Source organism: Equus asinus, chromosome 29 (genome assembly GCF_041296235.1).
Source record: "Equus asinus isolate D_3611 breed Donkey chromosome 29, EquAss-T2T_v2, whole genome shotgun sequence".
Classification (NCBI taxonomy): domain Eukaryota; kingdom Metazoa; phylum Chordata; class Mammalia; order Perissodactyla; family Equidae; genus Equus; species Equus asinus.
This window is the reverse complement of record NC_091818.1, coordinates 18207775-18220926: the sequence shown is the minus strand read 5'-3', so window position 1 is coordinate 18220926 and position 13152 is coordinate 18207775. Positions and strand designations below refer to the sequence as shown.

Below are 13152 nucleotides of genomic sequence, written 5' to 3'. Positions count from 1 at the left end.
CATGAAAAAACCCCTAAATTTGGAGTTCAGAAAACACTGTTTACATAGTCCTTTTGGAAAAAATGAAATTCTTATCAATGGTAATAGGTCACAGTTTGGGAAGTTTTTTGGGCTTCTGCTCATGAAATGGACAAAGGCATAATAGCAGTTTTCTTTATGCACACAACAGGAACAAAGGTTACAAATAAGTTATGTCAAAAATCTGTTGCCAGGCTTATCCACTAAGCAGGGGGAGACAAACCGCAGTGGCTTTGGAATCTGGCAAATGAGTTCAAGTCCTGGAGTGTCAATCACTGTATAACGTTGATGAATGTCACCTATAATACGGTGATAATCCTAAGTAGCTACCTAAAAGGGTTATTGTGAGGATTAAGCGAGGCAATCACTATGCATAAGATGTTACTTTGTAAATATTCAGTAAGTGGGAGTTACTAGTTAGACTAGATGTCAAAGTTCCCTTGATAACCTATTTCTCTTTCTCTACGATCTGGGCGTTTAAATTGCTCGTTTGTATTTATGTCCTTCACCTCAGGCTAGTACAACATCGGTAGTGGAGTACATGGACAGATGGCAAGAAATTTAGAGACTGAAGACTCAGTTTTGAGTAAATTTCTTTATTTTTTAAATGTGAGTGATACTATTTTGTATTTTCTCTGCATCCCAGAGTTGGTACGGTCAAAGAGAGTAAGTGCTACCTGGATGTTGCTCACCACCTGCCTGTCTGCCTCTTTTCTACCCAGTGCAAGACTTATTTCAAATTCCTACAGGGTATGCTTGGCGAGGACTCATTTTACTGTGCCCAATCCAGTAGGTCAGTAGGCAAACTAGGTAGACTTGGGGAGGCCCAGGCCTCATTCTATCTGCTAGGCTTTGTTTAGAAATCTTAATCCTAATTATTCTTGAGTACATTTAAAACAGTAAATTTTTTGTCACACCGATCAGCCACTAGAACTGAAGGGCAGTTTTTTATCTTTTCTCTTTAAAGAATGTAGAACAGAACAAACACAAGTAGTTATCACAACTGGAAGTCCACCTCGCTGAGACAGGGAATTCTCTTCAAGGTAGGTATAACTCTAAAACGCCCAATCAGTGATAGCTGTATTATCACACCAAGATTATCCCACTCTTGGTGATCTCTCCCAGATTCACACTTTAAACTTCATCTCTGAAGATGAATCTCAAGTCTGACCTCCAGCCAAGACCTCTCCTCCAAATTCCAGACTTACGTGCAGCTGCCTACTTGACATCTGTTTGGATGTCTAATGGAAATCTTAAACAGTCCCAAACTGAGCTTCCCCCAGATGCACCTCTCCCACAGTGCTCTCCAACTGTGGCCAGTTGCTCAGGCCAAACACCCTGGAGTCATCCTTAAATCTGCCTTCTCTCATGGACCTGGCATCTATTAGACAGTGAGTGAATTTTACTGGGTCGAACTTTAAAATATAAACAGAATCCCACTGCTTCTCACTACCACCCTTGTCACCGTTGCCTCTCACTTAGATTATTGCCCTTTGCTTCCTACCCTGGCTCCCTCAGCAGTCTTTGCTGAACACCAAAGCCAGAGTGAGCCTGCTAAGATCACATCACTTCTCTGCCCCAAATTCCTTTCTCAAGTAGAGGAAAAGCCAAAGTCCTCAAAATCAGCTATCAGGTCCTCCACACCAGCCACACTGCCTTCCTTTAGCAAAGCAGGCACACTCCCACCTCAGGATCTTCGTACTTCTTCTTTCTGCCTGGGATGCTTTCCCTCCTTCGAGTCTCTGGCCAAATGTAACCCCCTCTCTCTGTGAGCCCGTCCTGGCCCACCTACGGAAACTGCAACCTCTGCCCCACCCTGCCACTTCTCCCCCTTCCTTGCTTACTTTTTTCCTTAATATTTACCATAATACAAGTTAAAGTATACTTATTAATTTTGTTTTTATCACCCAATGAGATTATAAACTCCATGAGGGCAGGAATTTTTTCACCGCTGTAGGACCTGAAACAGTTCCAAGCAGAGTTACAATTCAGTAAATAATTGCAGAAAAAGTGAACTTAAAGTTATCACTCCCATTCCCATGTCCCCCTTCACTGAATAACTTTAATTAAAGTCACACAAAAGCTCTTGAGTTGAAAATAAAAGCAAAACACCACTACACATTAGTTTGTCAACATGTAATGCCCTGGGTTTATTTTGTGAGAATTCTATCACAATTTTTCCAGGTGGGATTAAAAACCTTAAGGATAATGTATGCCATTGGACTGGGCATTCAGACTTCGGTACTGACAAAGCACTAGTAGTAGTCTGTTAAGTACCTTTCTCTTCACAGAAGAGAGGTCAAATATTTCCAAAGGAAGGCACCCGATATTTGTGGTTCTGGCCTTGCAGCCTTCTGGAGAATCTTAAAAGGAAAAAAGCTGGCTGGCTGTTTTTAGAAACTGGAATGATGATACACGTACAGCAATTACTGCATTCTTCTCCCTTATATCCTTTTTGTAAGAACAAGTAAAGAATGAAGTCTTTTAAACAATTCGACAATAAAAAAGTACAATTTTTTTGTGCTAAAAAAAGGGCAAGACAACATAAACTCCAGTTGTAAGGACTCCATTTGCATACTTGATTTAACACTTTTTGGTGTGGAAGGAAATGGGACTACTGGGCTGTTTGTAGAGCAGCAACATAACATTAGTGCTTTAAGTACCAGAAACTGCCCACAGCTTTGCGGGCAAGTGGGGATGGGAAGATTCAAGAGACTTCATTTTAGCTTGTTACTTGTCCTAATGATAGACCAGGAAGATCCCCATTCAATAGTACATTCCCCATTTTTTAAAAACTGATGCCTTTTTTTTTTTTGTAAAATTCTGTATGTATGTCACCATTTTTTTCACATGATACACAGAAAACTCAGGGACCCAGAGGGGAACCAAGTTATGTTATACCATTTACAAAATACCAAGGAGTCCACAGCTACCTAACACATTTACTACAGCACAGGAACCAATGAAGGTACAGTGTACAAAAAACTGTAAACACGGCACAATAAATAGATAAAACAGCAGGTTCCGCACCATGCACATGATGTGATGACACTTCATCTCTATACAATCTCACATCTCACACTCTTTGTTGCAGTTTATTTCCCTCCCACCCCCCGCCCCCAAGTGCAAAGCATCACAAATGAACATTTCTGTATTCAAGTAACATATATACAAGGGTATTACAAATATGCAGTACTGTACAGATAATTGCTGTATTCTTAATTTACAGATGTTGATTTTTTCCTATTAACAGTAAGAAAAGAAAAATTGAAGCATGAGAGATGAGCATTGCTGTCAAGTCCTCACAGCTGCCACAGAAACGCATGTGCTGCATTCCATCATCCCTTGCATTCAAAATGCTACTGATGCATAGCACCTAATCCAGTCCTCAGGCCGCAGGTCCATTCCTGAGGAAGCTACGTCACCTCCATCGCTACTGTGTTGTCTGCTATGTTGTTTAGTGCTGGCTTTTCTGATTCATGATTTTCCCTGTTGAAATAAAGTTCAATAATTTACTTATCTGAAACAAATTTAACAAATCAAGACTATCTACCCAATAAACAGCTTAAATATTTTTAATAACAGGAAGAAATTTGACTCTTTGGGACAAGTTAGCAAGTAGAGGAATATAAAAGTTTATAGCTTATCATCAGGAGTATACAACCAGAAGTCAGGCTCACGCCCACTATAAACTCCATGGTTAACTCTATCACCAAGTATAGTGGCACCCAAACAACCTAGAGGCTAAAAACACACGAAGAATCCCCAAGCTTGAGTTACAGTTTCAATTTCCTCCTCTGCTAAACCTTGCACAAGAGTGTAGAAAAAGGAACAAATGCGACTGAGGTCCACTCATGTTGGGACTGTAAGTCAGAGCTCTATGCACGGGGCTGAGGAGGACGGCTGCTGGGCCGGCAGGCGGAAGGGCGGGGTCTCAGACATCCCGGCACCTGTACTGCTAAGTGTGCTTAGAGAAGTCAGCAAACTTACTCTGGATCTCAGTTTCTTCATCTTTAAAACAAAGGGACTAAAATAAGTGATATAAAAGTTTACCACACACTGTGAGTGTTCTACAGTTACATAATTCTATAGCAATGAAAACTATGTATTATATATTTAAGTAATAACTATAATTGATGCATTAGCTATGACTAGCCCCAGAATACTAATAGGAATGGATTAGTATTGAGCAGACGATGACTATTACTTCAGTTCAGAAGCAGACTGGGATGCATGGGTTTGGAAACTACAGGCTATGGTCTGTTGCTACAAACCCTGCTCCTCTCTCCCGGCCACTCCTGGCTGAGGAAATCTAAGTCCGGCATCCAAGATGTTCTAAGTCTGGCTTCCTCCTATCATTCCAATTTCAACTACTAACCTTCTGAAACCTCTACACAAACTAGTTTACTTGTTAACCTCTGAACGCATTTATATTTCCCCAACTCTCTCTCTTCCTCTTCTCTGCCCAACCAAGATCAAATCTGATTTTATTTATTTATTTATTTATTTATTTATTTTTGAGGAAGATTAGCCCTGAGCTAACTACTGCCAATCCTCCTCTTTCTGCTGAGGAAGACTGGCCCTGAGCTAACATTCATGCCCATCTTCCTCTACTTTATACATGGGACGCCTACTACAGCATGGCTTTTGCCAAACGGTGCCATGCCTGCACCTGGGATCTGAACTGGCGAACCCCGGGCCGCCGAGAAGCGGAACACGCGAACCTAACCGCTGAGCTACCAGGCCAGCCCCAAATCTGACTTTATTCTGCAACATTCCCAGAATATCCCTGGTGTGAAAAACTTTCTCCTTAAATTGAAATTATAGCCATAGACCATACAAATAATCTGACAAACATACAATGCTTTGCGATACCTCTAGATTGATTTTCATTTATGGTTTACAATTAACATTATTTAACTTTTCATACTTTTTGCTTATCTTCTAACTAAAGTGAAAACTCTTTTTTTTGTTTCTCCCTCAGTACTTTATAAACAGCAAGATTTTAATTACATTGTATTTAAGAAAGAATAGAGCCTGAGCAAACATTCTAAACCACCTACTGAAACCTAAGACGACAAGTTAGCACAGAAAACAATAATTGGATTAAAAGTTGACCTGCCACGAACACTGTAAGTGTTTACATTTACATTATCAAGAGTAGCTCAGCATACCAGCCCTGGTGGATTCTATCAATTCTGACTACATGAGAAACTGGGAAAGAAATCACAAAAAAGGGAAACATTCTAAAGAGAACTCCTTCCATCCAAAGATGGAAGAAAAATGAGAGCATTTATAAGCTATTATTATACTAAGAAAGTGATGTTCAAATCATGTATGAAATATGCGCTATACCATCTAGTTCAAATTCTCAACAATATGAATTACAACAATTATTGGTTTAGTCCTTGAATAAATAAGGAATTCTCATTTATACATTTCTCATGTATATAAGGAAAAGAACAACAACAAAAAAGCCACAAAAAAAAATAAGTCGAGAGCAATATCAGAGAACTTAAGATAGATCTCTTATTTTTCAAACACTTTAGGCTTCAAATAACTGCTCACCTTGGAACTGAATCTACAGAGGATGATGATGGAACCTTGGAAACTTGACAGTTTGCTGCGGCAGCCAGCTTTAAGGCAGACGATGGAACAGCACTTAAAGTCCTGGGTAGATGTCGTGCATTTATGGGGGCAATAGAGTTTACAGTGGCAACTGATGAAGGTACAGTTAATCGAATGTTGTTCCCAATCAGAACCTGAGTTGTTGCAGAATTGGCAGCAGTTACTTGATGACTCAGTGCACTGTGGGAACTTGAAGTCTGTGTCATGTTTGAAGGCTGTAACAAAGTTGAACCTGCCGTTGATGGACTTGTATGTACAAGTGCTGTTGGTGTAGTACTACTGAGGTGTAAGCCCTTGTATACTCCTAGAGAAAAAGAAAGAAGCATCTAAACAACGTGCAACACTGCTGTCTGTTTATTACAGATCTATGTTACAAATATTATCACAACAATCTAAACGTCTTTATCCCTACCTGAGGCTGGAAGGACACCATTCACCCCAATCCCAAGCACCACATCATCCTTCATCTTGAATCCCATCAGTTGTTCTGACGTCACCAAAGCAGAAGCAGCAAATTGAGCACTAGCAGAATCCAAAGTCTTGGAAATAAAACCCTAAAAAGAACACACAAATCTAATCAGCATCACTTAGTCTCAAATTAATATTAAAGCTACAAAGGTATACCAAAATCAGTCTGAATATAAATGAAAGTGGCAAGCCACTGAAATATCTGCATCTCTTTTGATACTCATAAATTTGAGGAATGCTCAAGTAATCTTATAACTCAAAGATTATGAATTTTCATCTTCATATATGACAATATTTAATGTGGACAAGTAAATTACCAAAATAAACCTTGTATAATGTGGAAACAGTAAACCTCCCATACAAAGTGTTGGACAAGAAATATGCTAGTAAAACATTTCAGTGATTTGCAAATACAAATAATGGATAAATGAGTACGTAAACTTTTTTCACCTTACTTACACATATATACACACATAGCCAAAGACATCTTTGGGATAGTAAGATAACTATCCCTTTAGAATGGAAGTAACAAAATATCACATCATATCTTAGCCCAGAAATTAAGAGGTCCCTTGAATGTTTTAAATGAATTTTTCCTCCAAGATGCTGAGATGCAAATCTCAGTCTTTAAGCCATAAATGTGTTTAAATGGCAAACACTTATCACGCTTTAGGTTTAAAAGTGATTTCTTTTAACAGTAAAAGAGGTTATTTTAGTATGATAATTTTAAATAAATTTTAATAATGATTAAATTACCCAAGATAATGAGCTGGGTAAGGTTATATTTTAAGAGGTACATTCACAGACTACAGGTCAGACTTGCAGACAGGGTCTCCATCTCATTTAACTATGCTTTTAAGCTTTACTTTTTAAAATAGGGAGCAGAGGCAACAGCTTCCATACTCACCTGCAATGTTCTTTCTAAACCCTGTATAGAATGGCTATGATGTAGATTCAGGCGAAAGCCACTTTTCTGCTGGTTAGATGCAAGGTTCTATGACAACAGTTGGTAATTAGAGATGAACTCTGGTGGGAAACAATGAGGGATAATCATAAGACAGACAAATCCCTCACCTGTGAAGTGTTGGTGGAGGAATTACTATTTGCTTGCTGTTGCTGAATTTGCGCAAGCTGCTGTTTCTGCATTAGAGCCAGCTGCTGTTGGTGTTGCTGGTATTGTTCGGCTGTAAATGCTGAACATAAAACGAAGAAATACTTTATGAAAATGTACAGAAATCATACATATCTTACAATACTAAAACAAATTTCAGCATTAAAAAAATTTGGGCAAAATTCCTGATCCTGCTAAAGATCACTTCCAAATGAAAATTTCAGCATTTTTACAACCACATTTAACAAGAGTGGCATGAGTTTAAAGAAAAGCAAAATTAAACTTCTAAACAGAGGAAAGAGAACTGCTCACTTCCCAAGTTTCAGAACCATTATTTTTAAAAGCTGCGATACTTGTGCTAGACAGTGTAAAAAGGTAATATCAGCTTTTTAAATCCACATATTTGGAATTCAACTTTGCACTGAGCTTGAGAAGAAATCTGATAATTACCATTTGGTTTCTAGTTTACTCAGATTACTGTCCCAATGCATTCAGATGATCCCTAACCATTCTGTGTATAAATACTAACTGTTCTACATATTTTTTAATTTCAGTCATTACAAACATTTTCTCTATATGACATAAGGTTGTTGATTTATTACCTTTTTTTTTTTTTTAAAAAAAGAACTCATCCTTTAACAGGAAGAAAAGAGGCTCCAAATGTTAAGGTTAATTAATCTTTCCCCACCCAATTAACCCACCTGGAAAAAATCCAGTCAATAAGAACGGAGTTGTTTATGTTGATTTACTGTACAGAATGATGTCTGAGGAAAGACACTGTGTTATGCTACTTATGTTTGTCTATGGAGAGCTCAGTTCTAAAAAAAACAAACAAAAAAATGTTCATTTATTACCCCCCAAAAAAGTGTGTGCAGTTTTTAAAAAGGAAACCTTTTTCTTTTCTTTTGCCAATTAAAAAAAGGAAAAAAAAGGCACATACAATTACAACATCTGACTTTAAAGGCTTCTTTAAGAAGCCTGTGATGTTTGGGTAAGAATTATTTAAAACAAAAAGAAAGGGTTATCATGCATCCCTGGGTACCAGGGAATCTCTAAATCATGCAAATTTCCTCAATCTAAAGTTTAAGTTTTCAAAATACTGTTACCTAATTTGTTGTCTTTAACTGCCTTTTGATAATTTAGAGTATCATTTCATCAAGTTTTATAATTTTCACTTATAACTCACGAAGAATCTTTATCTCCCAGGATACAGCTTCTGCCTAGTACAACTTCAAAATGTTTAGGCAGAAATTCTACCATGTTTTGAATGGATCAGAAAACTGTGAAATAATAGTTAAGAAAACCTCAGAAGTTATTAGCATCTACACAGGCTCTTACACTTGAGCTGAACTAAGTTCTTGGGCTACAAGGGCAAAAAAATAATTTCTTGTTGGAAAAGTCCTACTATTGATTTTCTTATTTTGTGTGTTCCAAATCTGGTTAGTTGCCATCTGTCTTTTGATGAGTTTCTTTTCATATGATGGTTGTAAATCCTCAGATGTGAATTCTCAAGGAAGACTTTTATTGATAATAGGATAATCCCTAAATATTGACATAAAGGTAACTTTCTACCAATGTGACCATTTCCATACAAGAGAAATGTGTTGAATCAGAACTTGAAGAAAATCTACAAAAATTAATGCTGCCCTAAAAGAATGTTTATAATTAACATATTTATGTTTAAAAAATCCATAAAAAGCAATTGTTTAAACCTAAAGATCCAAAATTTATTAGACAATTTTGCTAATGTTTTTGAGATTTACACTTTAAACTTCCTAAGTTTGAGTGAGTTATCTAAGTCTTGAATTTCCCAGTAGGAGATGATAAGTAAATGTTTTTAAAAAAAGACCATTTCTGGAAGGTCAGGTGGTTACATATGTAGAAAAATAATAATTTAGCACTCACTGAAGACCTATATACAAAACTCCATTTATATGAATGAAAACATTCTTTTGTAGAACTTTGCTCGTGTTTGTGTGTATTTTATAAAAAATTTAGCAATAATAAATCGGAAATCAATTTGAATGAAGGTTCCTAATATTGTTGCCCTATTTAAATCAACACTTTAATCCTTGGTCTCTAAGGGTCTTGTGAATTTCACTTTTTTCACAACTGTTAACTTCCTCCTAATACAGATTTAAAAATAAAAATGCAACCAAAATTTTAGATTACTAATACTCATCAAGACTTTAGATCACTATGTTAGCCTATTTCTTAGATATCTCTATATTCTAGAGTCTAGTTATGAAATTTTCCCAGGACATTTTTGATAAATGATCTAGAAGAAATGTACAGAGCAATATGCAAGCTGGAAGTGGTGGTAATAAAAGCCAGGGGTCTGGGGGCCAAGAGATCATGATTTTCTTAGTTCTCAGCTCAATCATAACTAGCTGAGTACATCTAGGCAAGTTACTTAACCTTTTGGGGCTGAGTGTGCTCATTTAAAATCTGAAAGAGATTAAATTAGGTGATCATTAAAGTCTTTTTCAGCTATCAGATGCTAAGATTTTATATTTCTTCTGAGAAATAAAATTCCAATTCAAAAGGCTGTATGAATAAATAGGAAAGCTTGGACAAAGGTAAGGCAATAAACTGGGCAAATACAATCTGAACTCGGCATTACAATATTATTTATACAGAAAACTGAGACGATCATGGAAGCCATTATAATTCAAAATCTAACCAAATGCTAAGTGGAAATAAACAAAAATGATCATATTTCCCTAAATCTTTATCAAGGTTGAAAGTTTCTAGATTGTATGTCTATTTCCAGATATGGTGTGGTAGTCAAGTTTGTAGTTCACACAGTTTGCAATTCACACAAACATGGACAAGATGGTTTTGTAGACAGATGACCAAACCAGTCTCAGAATCATTTCACAGAACCAAACATATTAGATCAGGAGGGATCCTGGGTGGGCTCCTCCTCTAACCTTGTCCTAGAGATGAAGACACTTTCATCTGAGGTCACAAAGATATTCAGTAGTGGAAAGAGGAAAAAAACCAACCCTGAAACCAACGACATTTCAAATATTGAAAATAGGCAAAAGTTTTAGATTTAATATTATTCATAAGAAATAATCCAACTTTTTATATAACAACAACAGTATGAATCAAGTGCTTTAAAAAGATCTCATATATAGAGCACCTGACCAACAGGAGTCCAGGTAGGGGAGAAGAGTCATGTGAGGGACATGATTAAAAGCTGAGGACAGGGAAGGAGCATGACAGGACGTCAAATATTTGAAGGACACTATAATGTTGGAGAGCAAGAAAATTTACTCAGTATGCTTCCAAAGCCAAAATGGGAACCTGTAGATTTAAACTTTATGGAGGCAGCACTTGTTCAATATATGGACAAACTTTCTAAATAAGATTCTCAACTGTAGAATAACTTGATCTGGAAAGCTGCTGAATTTGCCCTCACTACAAGTGTCTAGGCAGAGGTCTGAAACTACCATTGTTTTGGTATCTTCTAACAATTCTCTAGGGTAGGAACTGAGATGACGTAGTCTAAGGTTTTATGAGTCCACTTCTTATACAGGGAAACCACCATGTGGTACACCAGCGCCTGGAAGAAACTACAGTTCAGGCTGCTGTCCTTTAAGCCACATTTCTGTGGCTGGAGCAGATCAACCTCAATGACCAAAGAAGTGGGGGTGGGGAGGGTAACAGGTACTTAGGAAAAAATCAACAATTTGAAAATTCAGTTTGAGAAGATGGATTCTAGATTATCAAAATGTACATTTCGTTTAAAACAACAAACCCAAACACCTATTTTAAAAGACACCCGCCAATCATAAATTTCTTTGAGTCGTACACAGGTCAAAAGTTATTTTAATGCAGGAAAAAAGGTAACTTTAAAGAAATAAATATAAATGAAATGATTCCAGACAGTATTAAAGTATGATCCCTTAATCAGTAAGCTTGAATTGATAGTTTTGAGGTTCATGAGCACCTATGAGTCACCCAGAAATCCAATCTGAAAACAAGTTTGTTGTAATTCATTTGATGGCAAAACATGACCAAACCTGAATGCATTTGGCTGCAAATGACTTAACATGAGATTATTTGTGGTCAAATATTCCACTTAGTGTGAATATTCTTGCACTTTACTACACAACTACAGAACTATTGATGTATTTTACTACGGGTGTCACTCCAGTCTCTGCCGAGGATATAGTGCTGAATTTTGAAACACATCTGGATAAGGATTAAGGTCTTGAAGACTTACAAAATCTAGCAATGAAAATATACCCAGTGCTCAAATCTAGAGTTCCTTTTCTATAGTAAGATTAAAATGTTATGTTACAAACTGAAGTAAATTACATTAAGCCACAGATATTGACACTTAATACATATCATTCTAGCTACATATTTCCTATTCACTTATGAAAATAAACCAAGTCTTTAGCACAGATATGTGAACTTAGAAGAATGACTTAGAATGCTGATGAATTTTACTGGGAACTAGGAATTCAAATCCTGAACATAATGGTGGTTTTAAAATCACTTTTCTGTTTTTCGTCTTTCTGAATTACATAGAGTCCTTTCTTTAAAAAAGTATTAATTTTTGTCTTAATGAAAAAAAGTATTAATTCTGATGTCCGATATCCCCCAAACTCAAATACATGCAAATGAATACCTAGTCACTGAACGAACACTAAATTTTCAAATTAAAAAAAAAAAATTAGAAAATTGTATTTGGAAACTGTCTAAATAACAGATTAACCAAATATTAAAAATATACAAATTATCTTTAAGTACTAAAGCCTAGTCCTAGAAATTCTAAATACCTATATAGAAAGTCTTCCCAAGTTCTTCAACATTGTCATTCTGTATTGTATCCAGAGGACCAAACATTCTAGCACCTGACTAACCAGACACCTAACACCTGACTAACCAGACTATCCCCTGGCCATACAACTAGGCAAAATGCCCCAGACCGGAAGCAAACAAAAAGATTCTGAGTAGTTGAAATAAAGGCTACAGAAGTTGGTAGGTTAAAGCTCATGCCCTTTACTAAAAATAATGGGCTCCTGATATCCTCATTTAGAATTTCCTATTTGAAAATGAGAACAAATAAGCCCATATAGATTATTTAGAAAAGGGACAATCAGTCCAGAGGGTATCACTTTGTTACAGCATAGGTATAAATATTTATATTGAAAACAATGATAGAATAATCAAAAATGGCTAAATCAAAATCCACACATTTGGGTTACGCAGCAGGCAAGTGCATTAACTGACTTGTATCTCATACAATGGTTAAGTTCTAAAGTCAGCAGGGTAAAAATTAAGCCTTGAAAATTCCTTTAGGGTGTACCACGATGGAGACTCATCTCTTTCAAAAGGCCCGACCACAGCCCGTTTTTCCTTTGGCAGCAGACTCGATCAGAGTTTCTGTGGCTGACTACCAGATGAAACAGTTTGGTTTATATCTGGGGGCCATGTTATATGAAAAAAAATTTATCTTTAAAACTATAATCACACTAACCAAGGTAAGATGCTTAAACTGTGGATGAGGAGGCAATGCAGGCACTTATGCTGCAAGAGGAGTAATAACAGATTCACTTCTCCCATTCCTGGAGTGGCCCACACGGAGATGACATTCTTTTGATAGAACTGTATTTAGAATCCTGTATAACATTTGAACTACTAACTTTTGGTTTTTTCTCCAGGGGCTTACAGTTGAATTCATTTAAGTTAAATGCACATATGATACGACCCCACTGTAATATACTTTACAGAGCATAAAGAGAAAAGCTTTCAGTTTTTGGAATACTCACAAATATAAAAGAATAAAGCATTATCCTATAGCAATCTGTAGCCATCTATTCTCTAGAAAGACAGGAAGACCTAGTAAACTGAGGGAAAACTGAAAATGATTGCCACAGAAAAAAAATTGATAAACCCATTTTTTAAAA

General features: G+C 36.6%; 1 protein-coding gene across 5 annotated transcripts in view; it reads right to left on the bottom strand.

Moving 5' to 3' along the window:
* Positions 1–2143: 2143 nt before the first annotated feature.
* EPC1 (enhancer of polycomb homolog 1) overlaps positions 2144–13152 on the bottom strand; it is a 92217-nt gene continuing 81208 nt past the window's right edge. For 2 of the 5 annotated variants that reach the window (XM_014849615.3, XM_044761923.2), the window contains exons 11-15: positions 7189–7307; positions 7022–7108; positions 6059–6200; positions 5587–5950; positions 2144–3507 (exon numbers count right to left, since the gene is read on the bottom strand). In XM_014849615.3, the coding sequence (XP_014705101.1) occupies positions 3435–3507; positions 5587–5950; positions 6059–6200; positions 7022–7108; positions 7189–7307 (785 nt within the window). In that variant the 3' untranslated portion in view covers positions 2144–3434. Of the gene's footprint in view, positions 3508–5586; positions 5951–6058; positions 6201–7021; positions 7141–7188; positions 7308–13152 lie in introns of all 5 variants that reach the window. The other 3 variants (XM_014849617.3, XM_044761924.2, XR_006521765.2) reach the window with 2 other exon arrangements.